The sequence below is a fragment of the Gymnoscopelus braueri genome (assembly GCF_963280865.1).
Source record: "Gymnoscopelus braueri genome assembly, chromosome: 3".
NCBI classification, from domain to species: Eukaryota; Metazoa; Chordata; class Actinopteri; order Myctophiformes; family Myctophidae; genus Gymnoscopelus; species Gymnoscopelus braueri.
In genome coordinates this window covers 47,281,545-47,303,954 of record NC_137612.1, presented here as the reverse complement: position 1 = coordinate 47,303,954, position 22,410 = coordinate 47,281,545, and the positions used below count along the sequence as shown (strand labels likewise).

The 22,410-nt window shown below is 39.9% G+C and overlaps 2 protein-coding genes across 4 annotated transcripts; both read left to right on the top strand.

The window, feature by feature from the left end:
* The first annotated feature begins 248 nt into the window (after positions 1-248).
* On the top strand, positions 249-15,120 carry os9 (OS9 endoplasmic reticulum lectin). Of its 2 annotated transcripts, none has more exons than XM_080423136.1 (15): positions 249-408; positions 1,179-1,361; positions 3,770-3,833; positions 4,231-4,307; positions 4,531-4,629; positions 4,721-4,922; positions 5,101-5,259; positions 5,626-5,726; positions 6,305-6,359; positions 7,876-7,958; positions 8,054-8,272; positions 9,772-9,973; positions 10,430-10,597; positions 13,071-13,180; positions 13,646-15,120. In XM_080423136.1, exons 1-15 carry the CDS (start codon positions 259-261, stop codon positions 13,781-13,783), a joined length of 2,010 nt encoding a protein of 669 aa, XP_080279262.1. In that variant the 5' UTR covers positions 249-258; the 3' UTR covers positions 13,784-15,120. The 2 variants fall into 2 exon arrangements, with proteins under 2 accessions (XP_080279262.1, XP_080279261.1); XM_080423135.1 differs by having other exon boundaries at positions 5,611-5,726.
* Positions 15,121-16,273: 1,153 nt separating this feature from the next.
* Positions 16,274-22,148, top strand: LOC308080145 (glycoprotein-N-acetylgalactosamine 3-beta-galactosyltransferase 1-B-like). 2 transcript variants are annotated; one of them, XM_080421921.1, is made up of 5 exons: positions 16,274-16,786; positions 17,388-17,640; positions 19,813-20,477; positions 20,717-21,056; positions 21,088-22,148. In XM_080421921.1, the coding sequence occupies exons 2-4, from the start codon at positions 17,424-17,426 to the stop codon at positions 21,041-21,043; spliced, it is 1,209 nt and encodes a 402-aa protein (XP_080278047.1). In that variant the 5' UTR covers positions 16,274-16,786; positions 17,388-17,423; the 3' UTR covers positions 21,044-21,056; positions 21,088-22,148. The 2 variants fall into 2 exon arrangements, with proteins under 2 accessions (XP_080278047.1, XP_080278046.1); XM_080421920.1 differs by having other exon boundaries at positions 20,717-22,148.
* The last annotated feature ends 262 nt before the right edge of the window (positions 22,149-22,410 follow it).

Below are 22,410 nucleotides of genomic sequence, written 5' to 3'. Positions count from 1 at the left end.
AAGCAACTAGTAACTGCCTCTTTTGGGCTTGTTTTTTCTAGACCTGGTTGCTTGTTTCTCTCGCAATATCTGGCAACGGTGATCATAGCAAAGCCAAGCTTTCCACCGGTGCTGCAGAAAACTACATGTAAATTGATTGACATGTGTATCAGCCTATGAGCGCACCTTGCTGCTCGTCTCGTCCAATCCGCGTCCACCATGTCAGGGCTTGTGTTTTTATCCTGCCTGTCAGTCAGATGATGGGGCTGTGAAAGAATCATGGCTGCTCCCTTCATTAGGTGGCTAAAGAGACTGTACGTTTTCTTGTTAATATCCCCCGTCTGCGTCCCAGCCTTCTTAAATCTAGAGGAACTCAATGAGATGAAATATGGCATCGAAATCCTTCCAGATCCCGTCATTTTGGGGCAGGTGAGTGGGTGGTATAGCTGACAAACGATAGCTATCGTTTGTAAATAACATATGCTAACATGAGCTCGTCGTTTACATTATTAAGACGGACGAACGATATGCTGGCTTGGATTGGTATCGGTTCTAATCTTAGTGTTAAAAGGTTCTAATCAATGCAATCAGCACTGCTGATATGCAAGGCTAGTCATATCATTACGACAGCTGTCACATGCTTGTTTTCAACGGTCTGTATATACAGTTGTATGTATCTTCGTTTTTACTTTTTACTTTTAAATGAATCGGCTGCATAAATGACTTGTTAGTTAGGTGGTGTAAAAGTACTCTTTTTTTTGTTTTAAGTACATTTATTTTATTTATTAAGTGAAAGTATCAATACTGCACTGTAGAAATACTCTGTTGCAAGTAAAAGTCCAGAATTTAAAATGTACTTGAGAAAAAGTACAAAAGTATTGGTATCAAAATGTAGTTAATGTTCCAAAATAGAAAGTACTCATTATACAGACTGTTCCATTTCACAAGTTTTCAAATGTATACAAATCTTTTGAAAATAGCAGATCTGCAAGCTCACAATGCGTTCGGCTTTTTTCAACTGGCCAAAATGTATAACTAAAAGTTTTCAAATAATTGTAGTGGAGTAAAAGTACTGGAAATTTGAAATACTCCAGTAAAGTAAAAAAATACCTCAAAATGTTACCAAGTACAGTACTTGAGTAAATGTACTTGAGGGATATGTCTTATATGAAGTTTCACAGGCAAAAGTTGTGTTGCAGGCCAAGACTGAGGAGGTTGTGATGGTTTCTAACAAGTACAAGCAGCTGTATGAGTGTCGACTTCCAGCCCAAGCTGTCAGATTTCACCAAGACCCAGCATCTGAAGGGGACCCGCACAGTTACACTGGACCTGGCATCCCAGAACTTCTCAGTCCCCTGCATAATGCTGCCTGCTTGGTGAAGGTTGGTGCTCCATTTCCATACATATAGACATCATCATGTTTACCGCTATAATGTGAGATCCCTTTTGAAATACAGAAATGTTGTTGTAGTTCATTTTATTACAATTACAATTTAGCAGACGCTTTTATCCAGAGTGACTTAACAAAGTGCAAGATGGCATGAATCCTAGTCAACAACGACAGGGTGAAAGGTAAATTGTGTGCAAAGGTAAATTGTGTGCAAAGAAAAGGATTAAGTGCTACAAAGTAACTAGGATACCAGGTAAACATCGAACCTAGCATCTGTGTAAAAACAACTATCAGTTGTTGTACAGCTACTGTATCTGAAACTATCTTAATACAGCCATCTTCTTTGACTTTCTGCATGCAAAGTCCTTCAGAATGTCTTTGTAATCACCTAGCCCAAAATAGGCAATAGGAAGTGATACAAGGTAGTGCTGCGGGGTGAGTGGGAGTCTGAAGAGGTGAGTTTTCAGACTGCGGCAGACAATTTGCAGTGAATCTGCAGTCAGGTGGAGGTCATTCCACAGCTTGGGAGCCAGGAGGAAGCTTGGAATGTTGGTCAGGGTTGTTGTAGGGAAGTACAGAGGTCCTGTGTTAGCTGATCTAAGTGAGTGGGAAGGGGTCTAGGGGTGTAAGATGTCCTGAAGGTAAAGGGGTGCCATGCCCTTCATTACCTTGTAAGTCATCTCCAGTGTTTTGAATTTGATGTGGGCAGCAACCGGAAGCCAGTGAAGGGACGACAAAAGGGGGATCGTGAAAATGTGCAGAGGTTGAAGACGAGGCGTGCTGCAGCGAGGCGATTGAGTAAGCATGCCTGCAGACTAGTCAGGACTCAGGAGAGAGTTTCAATAATCAAGCCTGGAGATGACTGAAATATGGATAAGGAGATGGGCAGACTCCTTGGGGAGGAAGGGTCTGATCCTCTAGGTCGGTGGTGTAATAATCTGAATGTCCACACATGTCGTTGAGGTTACAATAGACTCGGATGCTTTACTGGTGGTCACTCTTACATTACAGAGCATACATTCTGACATCTAACGCCACTCCCTCTATGGCTGCCTAGTGACGTCATCATGATTACTCTTAAAGTGGTGCACTACATCCCTTCCTTTCTTTTTAAGAAAAGAAACAAATCAAAACAACTTATCATCATCTGTCTGTGTAGATGACATTTTGAACATTCAAATAATAGCTGTAACTATTTCAAATATACATGTGTTACACAATACAGAAACACTGAACATACAGATACTGTTCCCACTTCCTTTTTATTTATTTTTTTAATACAGTTTGGTTCAGTCTGTTTTACACTTGAAACAACAGTCTCTGTGGCGCTTGTCTGTCAGGCCTCTGAGGGTATCTCCTCATAGCTTGGGGCATATGTCCTGGTTCAGCAGGACGTTGCGGATCAACCTGCGACTCGTCATCATGGTTACTCTTAAAGTGGTACACTACAGGTGGTTCCCAAAAGTTTTAGCTTGAGACCCAAAAGAGAAATATGATGTCTTCCTGGGAGCCAATCTAGTGAAAATAGCCTTTGTGAGCTTGTAGATCTGCTATTTTCACTACTTATTTTTAATTGATGGAAATTCTTATGTAATATGTTTTTATTTTATTTAGGTAGGAAATTATTTTGAAAAATATTTGAATTTGTTTTAATTTATGAAAAATTTAAGTATAATAATGATAATATTAATAATACTAATATTCGAATATATTTGAATATTAGCCAATTTTTAAGACCAATATTCGAATATAATTTCTGAGGAATGTTACCAGCCCTAGTGCATACATACAGGATCAAGTTCATTTGTTTTAGTGAATACAATATGTGTCTAGGTTGGACACTACTTTTGACATGCCCTGTTTCTGGTTTGACATGGATTTCGACCTGAAGGTCAACATTCAACTCCCCCCTCCCCCGCCAGCACTTGCGCAGGAGACACAGGTTCAAATCCAGGGTAGAACAGGGAAGTTACATAGCGCAGCTGACACACTATTACAAAATGATAAACATTCACACATGAATCTTTTACTTAGTTATAGCTACAGTATGTCGAATGTTAATGTGTTGAGTTGTGTAGAATTCTTTGAATAAGGTTAGAAAAGAGTCTGCAAAGTGCTCCCTTATGCCAGATTTATTGACATAGTGTTGACATGGTTTGAACAACCATGCTCAAAATCACAAAGACAAAACGCCTCTATTTGAGCCGTACAGATAGAGCACCTGACTGGGTTTGAGTAAATTACTCAAATGCAAATGTTAACCTCATTGAGACCCCTGGGGGCTTAGGTAAGCAGGGAGTTGACTTAAATACTGTTTGTTGTACAATAACCTGAAGGAAAAGAAAATGTATCAACAATTTAAAGGAAAACATTTAAAATTGTAATCTGTACTTTCTGCAGACCAAGGAATGGTGGACGTACGAATTCTGTCACGGACAGCATATCAGACAGTACCACCTTGAGGGTGAGTTATCATACTCATAGTATTTGTTTACATTTGTATTAGATAAGTATATTGGGCTGTTTATAGTCTGCAGTTCTGTGACTGTGATCACCAAATCATTACAATATAACCGACATTCCATTGTTGTCCACTGTCCAGCCTCACATATTGACGTTGACACTCAGACAATGTATGTCCGGTTTTATCTGTTACCGGACATTTGGCAGCTCTTCTGCTGTGAAGGAAAAGAGCACGCAAACAGATGCCGATCAGAGGAGGCATTCTAGAATTGTCATGACAACAGTGATCACTTAAGCTAAATGTGTTTACCAATGTCATCAAACCAAACCTGCTCATTGCATACGTAAATCGCCTGTCTATAAACAACACTTAAGGGATACTCTCGTTTCTTCAACAGACACAGACATCAAAGGGAATGTTCTCTTCCTTGGCTATTATGCATCTGAATTTGACTGGAGCAATGAAACTGCTAAGGTAAATGTATTAATTTATTAAAAACCCACCATGACTATTGGAGAGAACCAGGTCTGCTCCATGAATCTTACCAGCTGTAATGGTGACCTTGGCCTATAAATCTATTAATGAAATGAAAAGTATTTGATTTGTTCCTTCGTCTGAGGCAGTATATTACAGTCTCACAGGATATTGCCACCAATCAATTTATGTAACAAATTAATCGTATCCTCTCCCTGTTCAGGCCTCCAAGCAGCACAGACTGAAGCGCTACCACAGTCAGAGTTATGTAAATGGCTCAAAGTGCGACCTGAATGGAACTCCCAGGGAGACTGAAGTCAGGGTGCGTGAGTTGAACTCCTAATTTAGCTTCAAATAGCATTTCTGTTGCCTACACCCAGACAACTTGACCTTTTCGACGTTACATTTTTCAGTTTGTGTGCGAAGAAGGCTCCAGTGACTACATCGCCCGAGTGGATGAGCCGCAGTCTTGCCACTATGTGCTGACAGTCCACACAGGCCGCACCTGTCAGCACCCCTTCCTGCGGCCGCCCTCCACCGCCAAGCCCCAGAGTATTGTGTGCCAGCCTGCTCTTAGTGCCCAGCAGTACATGGACTACGTCAAGGCTCAAGTCTGTGAGTTGGCAGGAAATTAGTGTGTGTGGGAGCTGGGAGGATGCTTGTGTTGTCTGGTGCTGAAATCTTTTTAGGTTGACTATTTTTGGAAACCTACTGGAATTGTCTTTATTTTTTTAATTTTCTGCTTAAATTATCCTCTTCCTTTTCTCTCTTTCTTTCTCTACTGTATTCCCAGCGGACACTAAACGTAAAGTAGAGCAGATCTCAGAGGAATTGAAAAGTCTAGATGAGATGTTGGCTGGTAATGACGGGGCAGACGGTGCAGCAGAAGTCACAGAAGAGGAGTGGCCTGCACCAATTGATGATCCAGACCTCATGGCGTCGGACAGAAAAGGTGCTTTTTTTAAAACCACTTTCAACTAGTCCCTATTTTGGACATGTCATTACAGGCAAAATAAAAACTATAGAAATTCAAATTTGTGACAAGGAAATGTGACTTTTTCTTTTGCAAAAGTAGCTTATCTACAAGCTGACAACGCATTGCGATGTGATGGCTATTTTCACAATGTCATGACATGAGCTTGTAGATTGGTTCTTTATGAGTTTAAAGAGGCTAATGACCGCATAGACAAACTCTATTTATAATTTCCGCATTGGCACCCAATTTGCACCTGTTGTACAGAGAGTCTCAGAGACGTACTGATAATTGCATCTGAGATGATTGCATGGGTTTCTGTTGAAACAGGTGCTACTGTTACAGATGAGGATGCAGGCTCAGACGACACTGAGGATTCTGACTTTTGGGATGGTGTTACCAGGCCTGATGGATCAAAATCAACTGTCAAACAACAAGGGATTCCGGTACAGATTTTTTATACATTTTATTTATTTTGTGGTTTTCCTTAAAGGGAGAATGCCCATTTAAATGTTATTCCTGTTGTCCTTGGTTGCTCACACAGTATACAGTATATTAACGCAAACAACACAACAAAGGTGCACTTCTGGAATAGTTCTATTTACAATTAATGTTGGGGTGAATTTATGCATTCTGATTGGTTCGTAATTGTCCCATAGAAGATCTATTAAATAGTAGTATCAACCCCTAGGAAACCACAAACTGACTGTACCCATATACCCTGGAAAATATGTCACCCAACTACTTGCTTCCTGTTTATTTACCACAATGGTATACAATAATTGCTAGTTTAGTACAATATACTGTATGATATCAGTATCTCCTATGGAATTGGAACACAAGTATTCACAAAATTCTGTTAATCGAGACCAGTTCCATAAAAATGGTTCTGTATATTTATATTGTATAAAGTATAAAGAGATGGGTTTGTATACACATTACAGACCTCATGTCAAAGCTTTGTGTATTGGATAGTGTAGATTTGAGCTATTTCATAAGACTTAACAATATTTTTATTTCGCAGGCAACAAAAGATGACGATGATAATTCACTTGCAGACAACGAAGTTATAGATGAAGGTAATGCATTTTTATCAGCACCTTTTAGACAAAATATAGATAGACCACCTTGCAGTGAGGATTTGGAGAGATGAGAATTGAACCATTTACCATATGGTGTGCTGTTATTGTTATGTATAGTTGACATTAAAGCTGCACTATGTAACTTTCCTGTTCTACCCTGGATTTGAACCCGGGTCTACTGGAAATTATTTTACCACTGAGCTAATAGTAACTGCCTGCTTGCCTGGGGTGGGGGAGAAATTGAATTTGGATCTTCATAATTTGTGTCAAACCAGAAACGGGATTGTGTCAAAGGTCATGTCTAACCTAGACACAGGATCTAAATGTCTCAATAAAAGAGCAGAGAGATCAAATACAACCACCTCAACAAGTTATATTGTATTAACTCATATAGTGCCAATGACGTCTTTTGACGGCCGTTTTCAGTGTGCCATTAGTGCCAATGACGTCTTTTGAATCTCAAAGGAACTAGGAGAAAACGATTTTCAAAAAGTTAATTCTCCATCCACTTCAATGTTAAAATGTAAACGGAGAAAAAAAATTCTCCGTTTGACCCAAAATGCCTTTGGCATATGGATCAACTAGCTTGAAATAAGCCTGGCAGTTAATGTATTTATTCACACACACAAAAACCTTACATATTACAGATTTACGGTTCATAGCTTATACAAATGTTTTACTAGCCCTTTTTGTAACATTTGCCCAAGAGGTACAGCATTCTTTGTTATGGAATAACATTTCGATTTATGTTAATGTGAAGTAATCCTGAAATAACGCTATAGTATGTGCATAGGCAGAAAGTAATCACATTGATTGATTTATTGATTACATTATTAACAAGTTTGTTAACAGTACAGGTAGTACACTCAAAGGTTATGTTGTTTCCATTGTGGTCCATTGTACTCAATTTATCAGTAAAAGGTATATTTACAGAGAAAGGAGGGGTGGGGGCGGGGGACAGAGGATGCTACTACCAAGGCCTTTTTAACGTCGGCTATTCTTTCACACTGAGGACTGTCACTACAGTACATATTCAGCTGCTTCAAAAATGGCCAGGCAGAAAACAGTGCTAAACCCGCTATGTACCTGTGGAACTTTCATGGAGTCAAAACCGACGAGGAAAAAATGATTCTTACAAAAAAACATTGGTTTTGGTTTCATGAAGTTACAAGCTTAGCTGTGGCAGGAAGATATGCTACTTGCAAAAGACACTTGGAGTGAAAACCACATTTATGTTTTAAAATATACAAATATTAAATGTCTGGATGGGTGCAAACTGCAAAGTAATGCATTTATAGTATCTTCTGACACATCTTATGTCATCTGTTAGAAAAGAGTTCCAACAACATTCATGGACAAATTCCTTAAATCACAGGTTTCCCTTTCTGACAGCCACTGTTCCCCACAACCTGTAGTCTGCCAACTAGGTTTCCTAGTCTTGTTCAGTATTAGATTAATGACAACTTTATATATTTGCTGTCATTTTCTCTCCCTTGTCTGTCTCTACTTTTAGTTGAAAAGTTCAATTTTAAAATCATCACGGACCCAGCGGACCTGATGAAATTCGTCCAACACCTCAAAGAAAGCAACAGAAAGGTAAAGGTTTTTAAAGCAATTTAGGTTCCTCTGATTTATTTCACTTTGACAAAGTAATTTCTAAATTATATATTTTGTTTGTCTTTTTGTTTTAGAAAACACAAAACCAAGCTAAAAGTGAAGGAGAAAGGCAAAAGGCTGATGGGCTAAATGCTGATGGGATAAAGGACAAGCACAGTGAGGAAGAGAAGGATGAAGATGAACGCTTGCTACAAGAGTTTGAAGAAGAAATGGCTGACATCTCGGTGCCCTCTGCTAAAATTGAGGAAATAAAGGAGGAAATGCAGAAGGAGTTTGACAACATCATCAATGAGGTGTCATACCAAAAACTCCCTGTTAGCATGAAATTCTGTTGTATTAGCTGTTTTTAGCCGTGCTATCAGGGTGCCTGTTTCTGTCCGTCAGTCAGATGTACAATATTTTGGTCCCAAGCAAAATATCTTGAAAAACATAGCCTGGATTGCTATGGAATTTGGTGTGCACCTTCATGCTTCCTGGAGAATTACCCCTAATGAATTTGCTGACCCATATCGTTTCCTCTAATGTCCCCATTAGGACAGAATTTTCAATTTGCACAAAACAAATCTCTAAATCTGATGGTTTGCCACGAAACTTGATGGGTGAGCACTAACCGTTTGATGCAGCCTCTATCGCCACCCTGGGGTCAAAGTGATGACATTGCACACAAGATATCTCAAACTTTCCAGAAGAACCCATAGATATATTCACTTAGATACCGCATTGGCAGCTGCTGTTCATTGGAGCGATGCGTCATCGCAGCCGCCATAATGTGGAAGGCAAGACGGGCCCCCTAATGCATGCATGTATGTGGCAGGGTGACCATAGCTGAATGGTTAGAGAGCCCGCCTGGGAAGGCAAAGGTCCCAGGTTCGCAAGTCTACAATGTGTTGAAGTGTCAAACTGAGCAAGATACTTAACTCCTAACTGCTCCCCGAGCGCTTCACACCAACGGCTGCTCACTGCTCCTAGGATGGGTAAAATGATGGGACAAATTCCACGTATGTGCAAATATACAGTGACAAAAACACCCCAAGGAGTGGGGACAAAATTATTATTATTATACATGGGGCATGGAAGCAGGAGCTCTCTCCACAATTACAATTCTTATAACTCGCTGAATTCTTTGATACTTAAATTAGCAAATGTGCCAAAAATACCAAAAAACCTCATCTCACAAATATAATAACCGTAATGGCTATAAAACAGGAAAATATTTTAGTCTCAGGTACTTCTATAAGATTCAAGTATATTTCTTGTGGTGGAGTTGTGACAAGCTGCCAGTTCATAGTAGGGCAGCGACGTTGACATACGGCCACAGTGGCCAGTACAGCATCTACGTAGTTATGTCTATGGAAGAACTCTAATGATTTTGATGACCCATGGACTTCCCTCTAGCGCTTCCTTCAATTAATATATACAGTATGCCCTTGCCAAACACACAATTCTGCCACTGTGTGTGTGTGTGTGTGTACACACACACACACACACACACACACACACACACACACATTATATACATAAACTCACATACATATTTATATGTGTGTGTGTTGTGTATATGAATGTAAACCATTAAGAAGAAGAATACCAAAATGGATGCATGTAGATCATAACAGTACCTTTGCATTGGATCGATATCCTTATGAAAGTACATTGTTGACCTCTTTCCACATTCCAGTCCAACTGTTGCCTGCTGACAGTATTTAATCTTTTACTGCCTTGAAATCTATATAATGATATGATGGTATAATGTTTTTTAATTAACCTTTTGGTTTGCTCTTCTGCTGTTTAGGCCCAGCAGGAGATGGAGACGGAGGGACTGAAAGGAGAGTTTGATCGTACTCAGGCCACACAGACACTGGAGACCACTCTGGACAAACTGCTCGACCACTTGGAGGACAAAGAAGTCCAAGACCCAGAACAGCAAATGGGGGGAGGTCCGAGAGCCAGCGACCCGACCAGGGGAAGCCCTAGCTTGGCTCCGCAACAGCCAGGTACAAGGGCAGTGTGCCTGGACGTTCTTTCACCATGTATACTGTACATCTCCATTGTGTCTGATGTCACCGCTTCATATTGATCAACATGTGGATGTTTGTCATCATTTATTTTCTTTATTTCATATCAAGCAAGCAATCCAGCAACGATTTGTTTTAGATCCACAATTGACATATACACGCTCAATCTCATATAAACGGAACAGAATCCAGAGAGAGATCCAATTTTTTAATTCCTTTACTTAGTGAGTTATCTCTGCCTCCGCCGCCTTCTGTGCATCTGTGGGATAGTTTCATAGTGGTTTGATTTGTTATTCATCACAACAGTTGAAACCTGTTATAAGTTGAACACATTGGAACACGCATTCTTAACTCTCACCTCCTCCATCGTGCTGCCCTGCAGTGCATATGAGGTGACCTGTGCTATTTGTCCCCCTTTTGTCTTCGTCACCCCAGACCAAGTGGACGATGACCATGTTAAGATCAAAATTACTAAGTATAAGACGGGCAGCAGCTCTGATGGGGAGGTCAAAGTTGAGGAGATGGGAGAAGGCGACCCCCAATGGCAGCACATAAAGGACGTGGTAAAAGAGCAGCTAGAGAAGGCAGGACTGAAGGCCGAAGGTAGGAAAGGGGAGTGCACCAAAAGCACACAGCCCGTCTCTTTTCTATCTGTTCTCTTTTGAGTATACAGTCTCCTACTTCTCTTTCCATCTTTGTCCAGTGTATGACCGTCCGTTCAGGCTTTTGAGGGCTTCCTATTGGGGGACTATATGCCTCTTCTGTTATAATGCTGAATAATTAACCACATTAACTCTGGTGCAAAAATGGTTGTGAGTTTTACGTCGTGCCTCTGCAAGTGGCTAGCTGTCTATGAGACAGTCTGTGTGTGTGTGTGTGTGTGTGTCTGGAACTTTTTTGAGGTTATATATCGGCTATTTTCACTGTGTAACGCCGTCATATGACAAATCATAAAATAGGGCTTAGGTTAAAGACAGCAGCCCTGCATAGTATGCTTTGCTAGGCATGATCAGTTGTTGCATTCTTTCCCCATAAAACGGTTCAATCAAACCATACATGAACAAACTCCCACCATGTCAGCACAGTGTGCACCTGAAATATGCAAGCAAACCCAGTGAAAAATCCAGTTCAGTGGGGACGGGAACTGGGGAGGATAGCGCGAACATCCTTGTGCTTTGATTTCCCAGTGACACCCTCTCCAGGTCAACAGTGCAGAGTGGCGTGGGGGCCAGAGACAGGGAATGCAGTACACTTGGGCTGCTGTAGCTGAGGGAATAGAGAGGTCATCTGGGAATGAGAAGGTCACGGTTTGAATCTCGGCTCATCCAGTCTATGTTGGAAGTGTCCCTAGAGTAGAATAGAATACTTTTTTTGGCAACATTTAAAAACACACAGAAACACCATTTAAAAGTGCCAAAATGGGTAAAATCACAAAAAGCAGAACATTGTGTCCATTGTTTAAAACAATTAACACCAAACATACAAACAAAAAAACTGTAAATACTAATATATAAACAGTTAAAAATAGTATACTTAATACAAGAGACTTGACAACGGTACACAGAGAGAGTGAGCCGTCTGTAATCAAGGGGCTGGTCAGCCAGGGAACTAGTTTATCTAAGTCAAATTGATAATCAAGTGAAGCCATGAATTTAAGATCAGTTTAAACTTTAGTAGGGGATTTAGGGATTTAGGGATCTGCCGGAGTCTTCTTTGGCAGCATCTTTCCGCCGGTCATCAAATTATAGGCTTAGGCTTTTTCCTCATTAGAAATCTCCATAAATTCAAGGCTTCATGTGGTGTGTAATTGATATAAAATAAGTCATTTTTTGGGTGAACTACTCCTTCACAAGGGAACAAGGTCAATGGAACTCCCCCTAGTGGAGTGCCCATGAGCATCCCTCACCCTGGACAAGAAATTGAGCACACACTTATCATTTATATGATCACCCATCATTTTCACTCCACAAGACAAATGCTAAAGGAACAATGGCGACTTGATAAGATAAGATGAGATAAGATAAGATAAAGAGAAACTCATAGGCGGCACAGCAGTTACAGTTACAGGTGATGTTAGTCTGGCCATGCCAGGCTACTTGAGCCATCCAAGACTACTGAAGTGAATTATCCTGCCCAAGAATCTTGTTCTTTGTGATTGACTTTCGAAAGCACTTTCAATGCCATTGTTTCACCTCTAAGTTTGTTATCCAAAATACAACCCAATTAAGTGACCTTGTCCTTGCTTGTGACTACATTGTCACCGACTCAGTTTGCACAGGGACTTACCCTGTGCAAACTAAGCACTGCTCCCCAGCTGCCGTATTAATGGCAGCCAGAGGACAAATTGTACTGTAACAAAATACAACAAATAAAGGGGACACAATTGTTACATGAAGAATTGCGACTAATGTAAATGTTTTACTCTGTAGTACTATTTAGTATGATCTGAACAGAACTAAACAATTTTTGTTGTGCAATGGAATATAAATTAAACTGAAATGAGCTGAAAATGAGCACACAAATATTTCCTGTAATTTCTATTGTATGCGATAGTATGCATAATGTATTGTCAGTGTGTCATTTAAATTCAAATTGCTGAATTGGGACGGCAAAGTATGAATTTATTTAGAGCAGTGGCTGACAGAATAATGTATTCACACCACATTTGCAAAGCACTGATTTATTGATTGCATACTTTATTAGACAATTTTTTTTACGACACGAAGTACACTTGTCCTAAAAGAACACAAAAAGGTCCTGGGGACTTGTCTCCATTGTATTCCTATGTATTCAATTAATCTGGCCTAAAGGGTGATTTATACTTGGTTACATGCCAGTGGCATCCATAAAAATAGCTGTGAGACCTAGTGTATAAATCAGGCATAATAAGCTTATCTCTGCCAAAATGCACAAGAAAATGTATTTCATCCCTGTTGTCTGTCATGTTCATCAGCTCTCATGTTTCCATGTGTTTTTGCATCATGATTGTTGCTTTGGTGTGATACGTTTTCCTCAGTGTCATTTCCTGTAGCGTGTTACTTATTGGCTAGCCTCTCCCCTCCTATTGTGTTTCTAGGTAAAATTGAGGTGAAGATCTTAACACGAAAGAATGCAGAGGAGGCAGGGGACCAATGGCTGACTGAAGAAGATACTAAATCCTTCAGGGAGCTGCTCATAAATCTACTTGTAAGTTAAAGAGGATTTTAACAACATTAGAAATATACATGGGCAAAGGTCCCCCATATTTCTCATATGTCCAAGACGTTTATTTTTAATTTTTAGAAGAAATATTTAGAATTAATTACTGCATATTGATTGATTGATTGTATCTTAGTAATTAAACGTGTAGTGTCTATCGGCAAGCATTTTCTTGGTCAAATTCAATATTTTAAGAAGATTTACGGTATTTGTTATCGCTAGACGAATCCACAGAGTGCTGTGGTGTCAGACTCCTGCACAGTTCTGATTGCGCCGGGGAGCACTCTGTGGATTCGAACAGACTGGGCCAGTTCAACTTGTTTCTATAAGTACAGGATGTCCTCTTTTCTGTGTACACACTCAGCACTCTGCTTGTTTTGGAGTTATCATTTGTGATGAAGTTGGAATTAAAATGAATTAAGGAGATGTTCATTGTTTCTCCTTACCCCTCAGACTGGAGGCACAGAAGAAGTTTACAAGGAGCAAAAGAGGCAACAAGAACTGGAGAATAACTATAGGTTTGTGTGGGGAGAGTCACAAGAGGAACCTCCACCATCTAGCACCTCTGACTCGGATGATGTAGACATCTGAGCTGTTGAATGTCACTCACTTTTTGTGATGGTAAACCAAACTCCTGTGGAGACCAGTAGGCAGGGAGAGTGTCATCCGCCCTACAGAGCTTGCTATTAAACCTGACAGACGATATCCTGTGTCTACATTCAGAAAATGTGTCTGTTCCTCAGTAGGCACCACTGTTGCACGACAAACATCCCAACTGTAGCCCAACAGCAGTATGAAGTTATGCGTTTTCCTTTCTGATGGGATAATGACATTGATGGATAGCTAGAAAGCTGACCATGTCCTTTTTTTTGTTGCAACACACTGTAACCGTAGTCGTATAACGTCCTGTCTCTGCAGGGAAGCAACCAGAGGAAATCTTATGTGACTCAACAAGTGATATGTTGCAAAGGGTGGTCCGTTTTCTCTTTTACCCCTCTGAAGTGATACTGATATTTTAATATCAATAACTAAAAAGGCAAATACTCAAGAGAGGGGTACAGATGTATTCATGTTTTTGTTCTTGTAAAGCTTTTTGATAATGCACTGTTTGCTGATAGAAAAGAAAACATCAGTAAGCACATAAATCTTTTCAATTGTAGGTTATGTTAGTAATTCTACACTTTATACTGTGGCACTTTACATTTTTAGAAATTCAATTTTATGCATTAATTAGCTGATGGATTTCATTTAAGTTCTATTCCATAAAATGGTAAAAGGGATTCAAAATGCAACAAGAGTTAAGGATGTGTAGTCTGTAAGTCTGCAAAAAAGTTATTTTGTCTGATAAGATGATGCAATGCCAGATTTACCCTGTGGCTGTAAATGTACTAGCAAATGTCCAGTGTCAATCAAATGCAGTCAACCAAATGAAAGATTCCTCAAACACTTTTCTAAGGATTATTCAGAAGTGTACCACAAGGGCTGAATTTGTATAGTTTGTGAATAATTGTAGTTTGATGGATATTAATCTGTAAATAATTTGCTTGAATATAAAATTGACTTGACATGTTGGATATTACCACAAATCTAGTGTGGCTTGAGTTATTGAGTGAGGTTCTCAAATTTTGTCACAGCGCAATCTGGTACACTATACAAACCTTTGGTTTCAGACTGGGACCAATCTAGCCTGGTTATCTGACTGAAGCTGAAGCTTCAAGAGAGACGGTCCACTCAGTGAGTGGGCGGAGTCTATGGTCTGGAGCCAGGCTAGAACAATCCATATACTGCACAAATATATATATAAAGTCATATTTACTTGCTAACTGTCAAAACTGGTTTGGAATCCGGTTCAACAATCCCAAGAGGAAAGGGCAAAGTATTTTCACTGACACTGAGTATTTTTATTTAGCTAGCTGAGTCCTTAATCAATGGTATAAGTGTTTGTTAATTATTACTTACACCATAGCCTGGTTTAAATTGAATTAAAGAATGCATTTGTTGTTTCAAAATTGTAACTGCCCATTTCTAGCTCTATGGCACAACCCCTACCACCAAGTTACAGGACCCTATGGATTATGTACCATAGGAAATCGTTGTATGTACTGGCTCTGACTACTTATTTCTGTGCATTTCCTCAAATTCTGGTTTTTACACTTTTAACAAATCATGAAAACGTCAGGAAACAGGAAAGAAAGGCTTCCAGTGGGTGTGGGACCACTGAAGTAGAATGTGACTGACTGATGGCTTAAGGTGTTTCATCATCATATGGGACTCATAGTCTAAAAAGCAATGAAGTCACTTTAAGCTGCCTTTCAAAATTAGGTCTTTGCATGCTCATATACCTTCTTTATTGAAATAAAACATAAACACAATCACCATAGAAGTGTTCTGAATTGCTGAATGCTCTATTTCTTCTCATACAAAAAAATAATTGATATCTCAATACAATTAAATGTCAAATGTTAAAACTTAACTGTCTAAATCCAACGTGATTGGTGATTTGGAAGAAATATGCTTTTATTTCGGAATACACTGACCGGAAGTAAGGTTTTGTTGAGCAGTAGCAGGTTGCCACGTCTGCTTATTATAAGCGACTTCTGGACTTGTTTTTCTGGTAAGTTGCTTGTAAATATTTGGGCTTGTTTCTAAAGTGTGGTTGCTTATTTTGTCTTTCCACCTTTTGGGCTTGTTTCTTATGTTTTTTAAACCAGTGATTCTCAAAAAAAAAGATTCATGTCAAGGAACCCCAAATGAATATGTATTTATCCATGGACCCCCATCTGAACATATTTTATGCCAGGGACAAAATGTGTCTTTTTAAAATGTTTCAAAAATATATTCCACATTCTATAAAATGTCTTATATGAAAATAGCTGATCGGCTATTTTCAAATAGACACTGCATATAGGTTACTATTAGTCGCTTCTTTTGGGCTTGTTTTCATAGACCTGGTTGATCATTTCAATTCAAAGGAGCAGGATTGGCATGAGAAAACATACGTTTACATCGCCAAAGCAATGTAAAAGCAATGGTTGCTTATTTCTCTGGCTGAATCTGGCAACACTGAGCAGTAGTGCAAAAAGCATGAGATTTGTCAGACAACTTCAGGTCAGCTTGTTGTACGACCGAGTAGAGTAGATAACGCGTCATTACGTGTAATACATGTAGTTGAGTCAATTCTGTCAGTGGACACACAGGGACAGGCGTTTTTAGGTGACGTTCTATTAGTTAACGCGTACCCAGCAACGTCAAACGCAGTCTAGTTTAACGCTGAACTGGAGGCTAACGGCTAACCTGAAGTTAGCCATGAAGTTAGCAATTTTGTATCACAGAAGAACGAGCTAGCTTAACGTTTAACGACACTAGTGTCTCGTGACAGCTTCATGACACCAGGGGATCAGGAACTATTTGATACCTGTCCTGGATTTGTTATCATATAGTTATTTTTCTTAAATGTGTCTTATCTGTAGCTGCCTTATCTGGCTTTTGTTCAGTCAAGGCTTGTAAGCAAAGATAGTGGCTCAGTTCCTCAACTGGATTATCATTATAATGGACTGCTGGCTCAGTCAGGTTTAGTCAACAATAGAGTTCATGGTAAGTAAACCCACACCCAGTGGTGGAAGAAGTACTCAGATACTTAACTAAGTAAAAGCAGTACCACTATATAAAAAATACTCTGTTACAAGTAAAAGGCGTTAATTGTTCCAAATGTTACTTGAGCAAAGGAACAAAAGTATTGGCATCAAAATATACTTAAAGTACCAAAAGTAAAATTACAAACATGTTTGAAAATAGCAGATCTACTTAAGCTCAAGATGCGATGCGTTTAGGGCCAATACGTGGTTAATGTATGTTCTATAATGATTTATATCTGCAAAGTAACTAGTAACTAAAGTTTTATAATAGTGGATTAAAAGTACAATATTTGCCTCTGAGATGTAGTGGAGTAAAAGTATTGAAATTTGGAAATAGTCCAGGAAAGTAAAAATACCTAAAAATTGTACTTAAGTACAGTACCTGAGTAAATGTACTAGTTACTTTACACCACTGCCCAGTGCCCACACCCCGGCTGAAGGTGTGGCATCTCTTTGTGTGACCGTGGAATGCTTTACACCTGCTGCTAGTAAAGCCATTCACTCATGCCACGCCATCATTGTTGGCCTTTAATGTTGTCTCTTCCTCCTCGTTTACTCAGCCTGATCGCGACTGAAGGTGGGAAACCTGGTCCAGCATGAAGGCCGTGGCATCTAAAGTCTACTTTTATGTGGGTTTCCTCGTGGGAAGCATCACAGCCTATGTGTTCCTGCGGCAGGTGTGGTTTGAGAAGAGCTTTTCGGCACATCTGTCCAGTGGCTTGGACAATCCGCTCCATGAACTGGAGGAAGATGGGAAGAACTGGAAAAAGGAGAGATCCGCACTCTTCAACCTGAACCACCCTCACCACAAAGGTACAGATTATGGCAGTTATTGTTCCATAATGTAATAACTTTGTGTAGTAGTATGTCGCTTGAGCAAATCGCATGTACTGTAATGGCAGGGCAGTAGCTGTAGAATACAACTCTCGTAGACTTATGATTCTGACGTTTTCAATCTACGAGAGTTGTAGGGTTCACCCCCCATGGACACAGGGACATTCAGTACTCTACCCCGTAGACACTCCAAACATGTACAAATTGAAAATAAAGGTGCTTACCCCCACGCCCCAAATGTTAACTCTCGCTACGGGGTAGTAGTTTAATGTAATAATCCATATCTTTCAATAAAGAAGTGTTTTAATGCCGTCTCTGGACGATTCTGTTGGAAGTTCCCAATGGGCGGTAGTGACGCGCCCATCTGGTGAAACCCGGAATTACACTCAATGTAAACAGGAAGTAAACGAGGGTGAAAAAATGGCGTTCGGCCACCGATGGCATTAAAACACTTCCTTATTGAAAGATATGGATTATTACATTAAACTACTACCCCGTAGCGAGAGTTAACATTGGGGGCGTGGGGGTAAACACCTTTATTGTCAATTTGTACATGTTTGGAGTGTCTACGGGGTAGTGCTGAAAGTCCCTGTGTCCATGGGGGGTGAACCCTACAACTCTCGTAGATTGAAAACGTCAGAATCATAAATAGCCTACGTCTACGAGAGTTGTATTCTACAGCTAGCAGGGCAGCACTAACACACCTGCAGTGGTAGAAAAAATACTCAAATGTTTTACTTAAGTACAAGTATTGATACTGCAATGTAGAAATACTCTGTTACAAGTAAAAGTCCGGAATAAAAAATTTACTTGAGTAAAAGTACAAAAGTATTGGTATCAAAATATACTTAAAGTACCAAAAGTAGTCATTATGCAGAATGTCCCATTTGACATGTTTTCAAATGTATAAAATAAAAATAAATCTTTTGAAAATAGCAGATCAACTTGCCCTTGTCTTCTCGCCATTACACACAGATTATTGTGCAGGATATTGTGCAACCAATCTCCATCTACTGTATCAAGCTCACAGAGAAACAATTACATACTATTTGCTAAGATATGACACAAGAAGCACAATGATAAACAAACGCATTCAAATAGATAATCTTTTTCCACCAAAAAATTTTTAAAATATTTGTGATTACAATATTAAGTAAAATAATAGTGATTATCTTTTTTTTTGTTGTCATAATCGTGCAGCCATTTCATGGCTACCTATGTTCCATATCATGTACACATTTTAGGTACATGAAAATCAGTCGCAGTTAAGGGCAAAAAATTATGTGAGCAAGAGCAGTGTACAATGTAATAATATAGCAAGAAAACAACTGTAAAGGCAAATTACAGTAGAAGAAAGTAGAAAGTATCAGGTACTGTATTGGGTGAATCGGACATTTAAATGCTGCATATTTAAAATGTATTAACTCATCAGCTGCCAGAGTTATTTCAGATTTTTAGCTGTTGGCTGCCAGAGATTTTTAATTGAAAAACAAAAAGTACTCAGGAGCCGAGATACAGAATTTTTAAGTTTTAAGTTAACAAGGAAGTGGATAGGAGTCTAGATCTTCAAACAATCATATCTCCTAGGTCTTAGGGTCAAATTTAAAAAAAAAATGTTTAAAAAAAAAAAAAAATAGAACGCATTTATGCGTTATTGGCAGGCAAGTGATGTATTCAATAGAACGCATATATGCGTTATTGGCAGTAAATGAGTTAATAACCTCCAAAATAATTCAAGTATTGCATATAAGCAGAGTAGCAGACACATGCAGTATTAAAAGGGAGAGGCCAGTCATGCCACTCTGTTGTGACATTGTCTTTGTAGAAAAGATGCATGCCTACAGTACAATGTAAAGTCACGTGTTGTCAGTCCAGAGATACTGCCCTAACCTGCTGCGCATGCACCAGCTTCCTGCTTCCTGCTTTACAAAGTGTGGGTGTCTGAGCAAAACACAATTGAACATGGAAACCAGTTGGTTTCCCTCATACTTTGTTTTGAACGAGGTGTCTAGACGGAAACAGATGTAAAAAATTAGTTAGGGTAGAGTTATGTGTATATACTACGAACTACGGTAACTAACTACTCTATGTGTAACTGTATATGCAGCAATGGCACAAAATAAATATAAATTCTGTCATTCTCTTTGTCAGGTGAAGATAGCCGTATGGCAGATGAGTTGTACAAAAAGGTGCGCATTCTTTGCTGGGTAATGACTGGGCCCAGCAACTTGGAGAAGAAGGCTCGGCATGTGAAGGCTACGTGGAGTCGACACTGCAACGTTGTTGTCTTCATGAGCTCTGTCGATGACCCTGATTTCCCTACCGTGGGCTTGGGTACCAAGGAGGGGCGTGACCAGCTTTACTGGAAGACAATCCGGGCCTATCACTATGCATACGAGCATCACGCCCATGAGGCAGATTGGTTTCTTAAGGCAGATGATGACACCTACGTAATTGTGGACAACCTGCGCTGGGTTCTTTCCAACCGCACGCCCGAGGAGCCCATCTACTTCGGTCGAAGATTCAAGCCCTACACCAAGCAGGGCTACATGAGCGGTGGTGCAGGTTATGTACTAAGCAGAGAGGCTCTGAGGAGATTTGTTGAGGGATTCAAAAATAAGGTGTGCACTCACACTACCTCTGTGGAAGACTTGGCGATGGGGCAATGCCTGGAGAAAGTTGGGGTGAAAGCAGGTGACTCTAGAGACACTATCCACAGGGAGACCTTTCACCCCTTTGTCCCAGAGCAGCACCTCACAGCCACGTTTCCCAAGAGTTTCTGGTACTGGAGCTACTGCTACTACCCCATCTCAGAGGCAAGTCCAGCTAAAGCTTTCCTTGGTGTACTTCTGTATTTATTTATGCATGGGTTACTGATGCCTAACTTGTACTTTGTCACACAGCGGTGTTGCTCCCTGATGAAGCATAAATTAGGCTTTAAAGTTGTTTTGCCCCCTTCTCTTATGTTGATAATAAATGTATGCACATACAGTAGTCATTTAGCATAACCAAATGCCTTGACATGTTTTCATACTCTTCTTTTACATTGCCCCAGGGTCCAAAATGCTGCTCGGACCTGTCCGTGTCTTTCCACTATGTGGACGCTTCACTCATGTATTTATTGGAGTACTACGCCTACCACCTGCGTGCCTTTGGCTACAGTTACCGCTATCAGCCTCCTGCCCCTGCAGGATACAATATTGAGGAGTTAACTGGATCCTGGAATATTGCCGAAGGGGGAAGTGCCAAAGATCTGGCTTTTCCAGAAAAACCGAGGGCAAAGGTTGAACATCCACCCAGGACAGATGAAAAGCGGGATGTGAAACCTCCTCCCGCAGCTGATAACAACCCTGTTGCTGCTCCGCTTGGCAAGGAAGGATAATAATGTTGTAAATGTGAATGGGTGAGTTCAAGAGAGGTCGGGAGGATCTTGGTTGTGTTTTTCATTGTTCTTGTTCATGTGGATAATCTTAGTACAGATTTCTACATAAGTGAAATAAGCAAACAGAACATTTCGTGCCTCCATAGTTATGAAAGTGCGACGTTGAAGGATTGTTGTGTTGAAGGATTTCCCCTTCGTTTGTACAGTGAGATTATGCGAACTGGTTTAGAAATGGTTTAAACTTGATCAATCAATTGTCAGACTATGCTTTGTATGTTCTGGGCAGAAGTCTATCTTCATTTGAGTACTGTTAACTAAAAGCATATTAATACATTCTTGAGTGAACATAATAGCAGATTGCCTGCCTACGGTAAATTATGGCATCTTTCTAGCCACTGTATGGTACCAGCCTTTCTTTTGTTTTCCAGTTTGTTTTAAATTTCACCTCTGTCATTGTTCCAACTAAGCAAGCTGAGGTGATACCAAAAGGTGACGTGAAAACACTGTTTGCACTAACTGGTCAGAGAGAATTGTCGCTAAGGTCAGACTCCCTTATACCGTAAACAATCTTTTAAACTTGGCGTTGTAAATGTGAAATAAATCAATATTAGTAAACTGCATAGCCTATTTCTCACCAAATTGGCCTTTATTGGGGAAACATATTGTTTCCAGACAAGTTGCGATTGTTCTTTAGCGCTCTTTTACGCAGAGGGTAGGATGTTGTTATGATGACCAGCTACATTGAATGGGTACTATACTATCTGCAGTGCGTGATACTTGGTACCATGCAGTGGAAAAGTGCATTAGATTCATTTTCTTGTGGCTTTTCCTTTATTGATTTGCTTGCAGGTGGTGCTCTACCACATTTCATGGAAATGGAAAGTGTTTCCTAACTAATGGTTTGGCTGGGCTCATCATGAAATGTATTGATTGCATTCCAGCAGTTGTATGGTGTCCCCTGCTATAGTACTAGATAGACCTTTTATTGATCCTGCAGGGGAAGGGCATTTGTCAGGTTATGTTCAGTTGAGAGTATGTCTTCAGGCTATTTAGTTTTCACAGAATATTTTCACTATTTATTGCATGAAACTGTGCAAAGGAACAGACTTTGTAGACTGGCTGTGTGCAATGCTTCCCTATCCACTGAACACTGGCAGTGTCACTAACCTTCTCCTCTCATCTCTCTGAACCGGACTCATTAGCTTGTGCCTTGCAAATTGTGATTGTATGAACCGTCAGCTGCACATATGACTTTGCACTGTGACATACATATTTAAGAATGATAGTTACGAATGGAATTATTGCATTCTTCAGATGTAGGGACTATAACCTTTAGGCATACCACTAGGGAACTTGTTCATGATGAC

What these genes read in the sequence shown, in the direction of transcription:
- os9 (XM_080423135.1), top strand. Translation starts at nt 259, where the DNA reads ATGGCTGCTCCCTTCATTAGGTGGCTAAAGAGACTGTACGTTTTCTTG. An exon ending in CATGGCGTCGGACAGAAAAG is followed by an intron (nt 5,260 to 5,610) that starts GTGCTTTTTTTA and finishes CTGTTGAAACAG; the next exon opens with GTGCTACTGTTACAGATGAG. An exon ending in AGCTGCTCATAAATCTACTT is followed by an intron (nt 13,181 to 13,645) that starts GTAAGTTAAAGA and finishes CTTACCCCTCAG; the next exon opens with ACTGGAGGCACAGAAGAAGT.
- LOC308080145 (XM_080421921.1), top strand. Translation starts at nt 17,424, where the DNA reads ATGAAGGCCGTGGCATCTAAAGTCTACTTTTATGTGGGTTTCCTCGTG. An exon ending in GAACCACCCTCACCACAAAG is followed by an intron (nt 17,641 to 19,812) that starts GTACAGATTATG and finishes TCTCTTTGTCAG; the next exon opens with GTGAAGATAGCCGTATGGCA. An exon ending in GCTACTACCCCATCTCAGAG is followed by an intron (nt 20,478 to 20,716) that starts GCAAGTCCAGCT and finishes ACATTGCCCCAG; the next exon opens with GGTCCAAAATGCTGCTCGGA.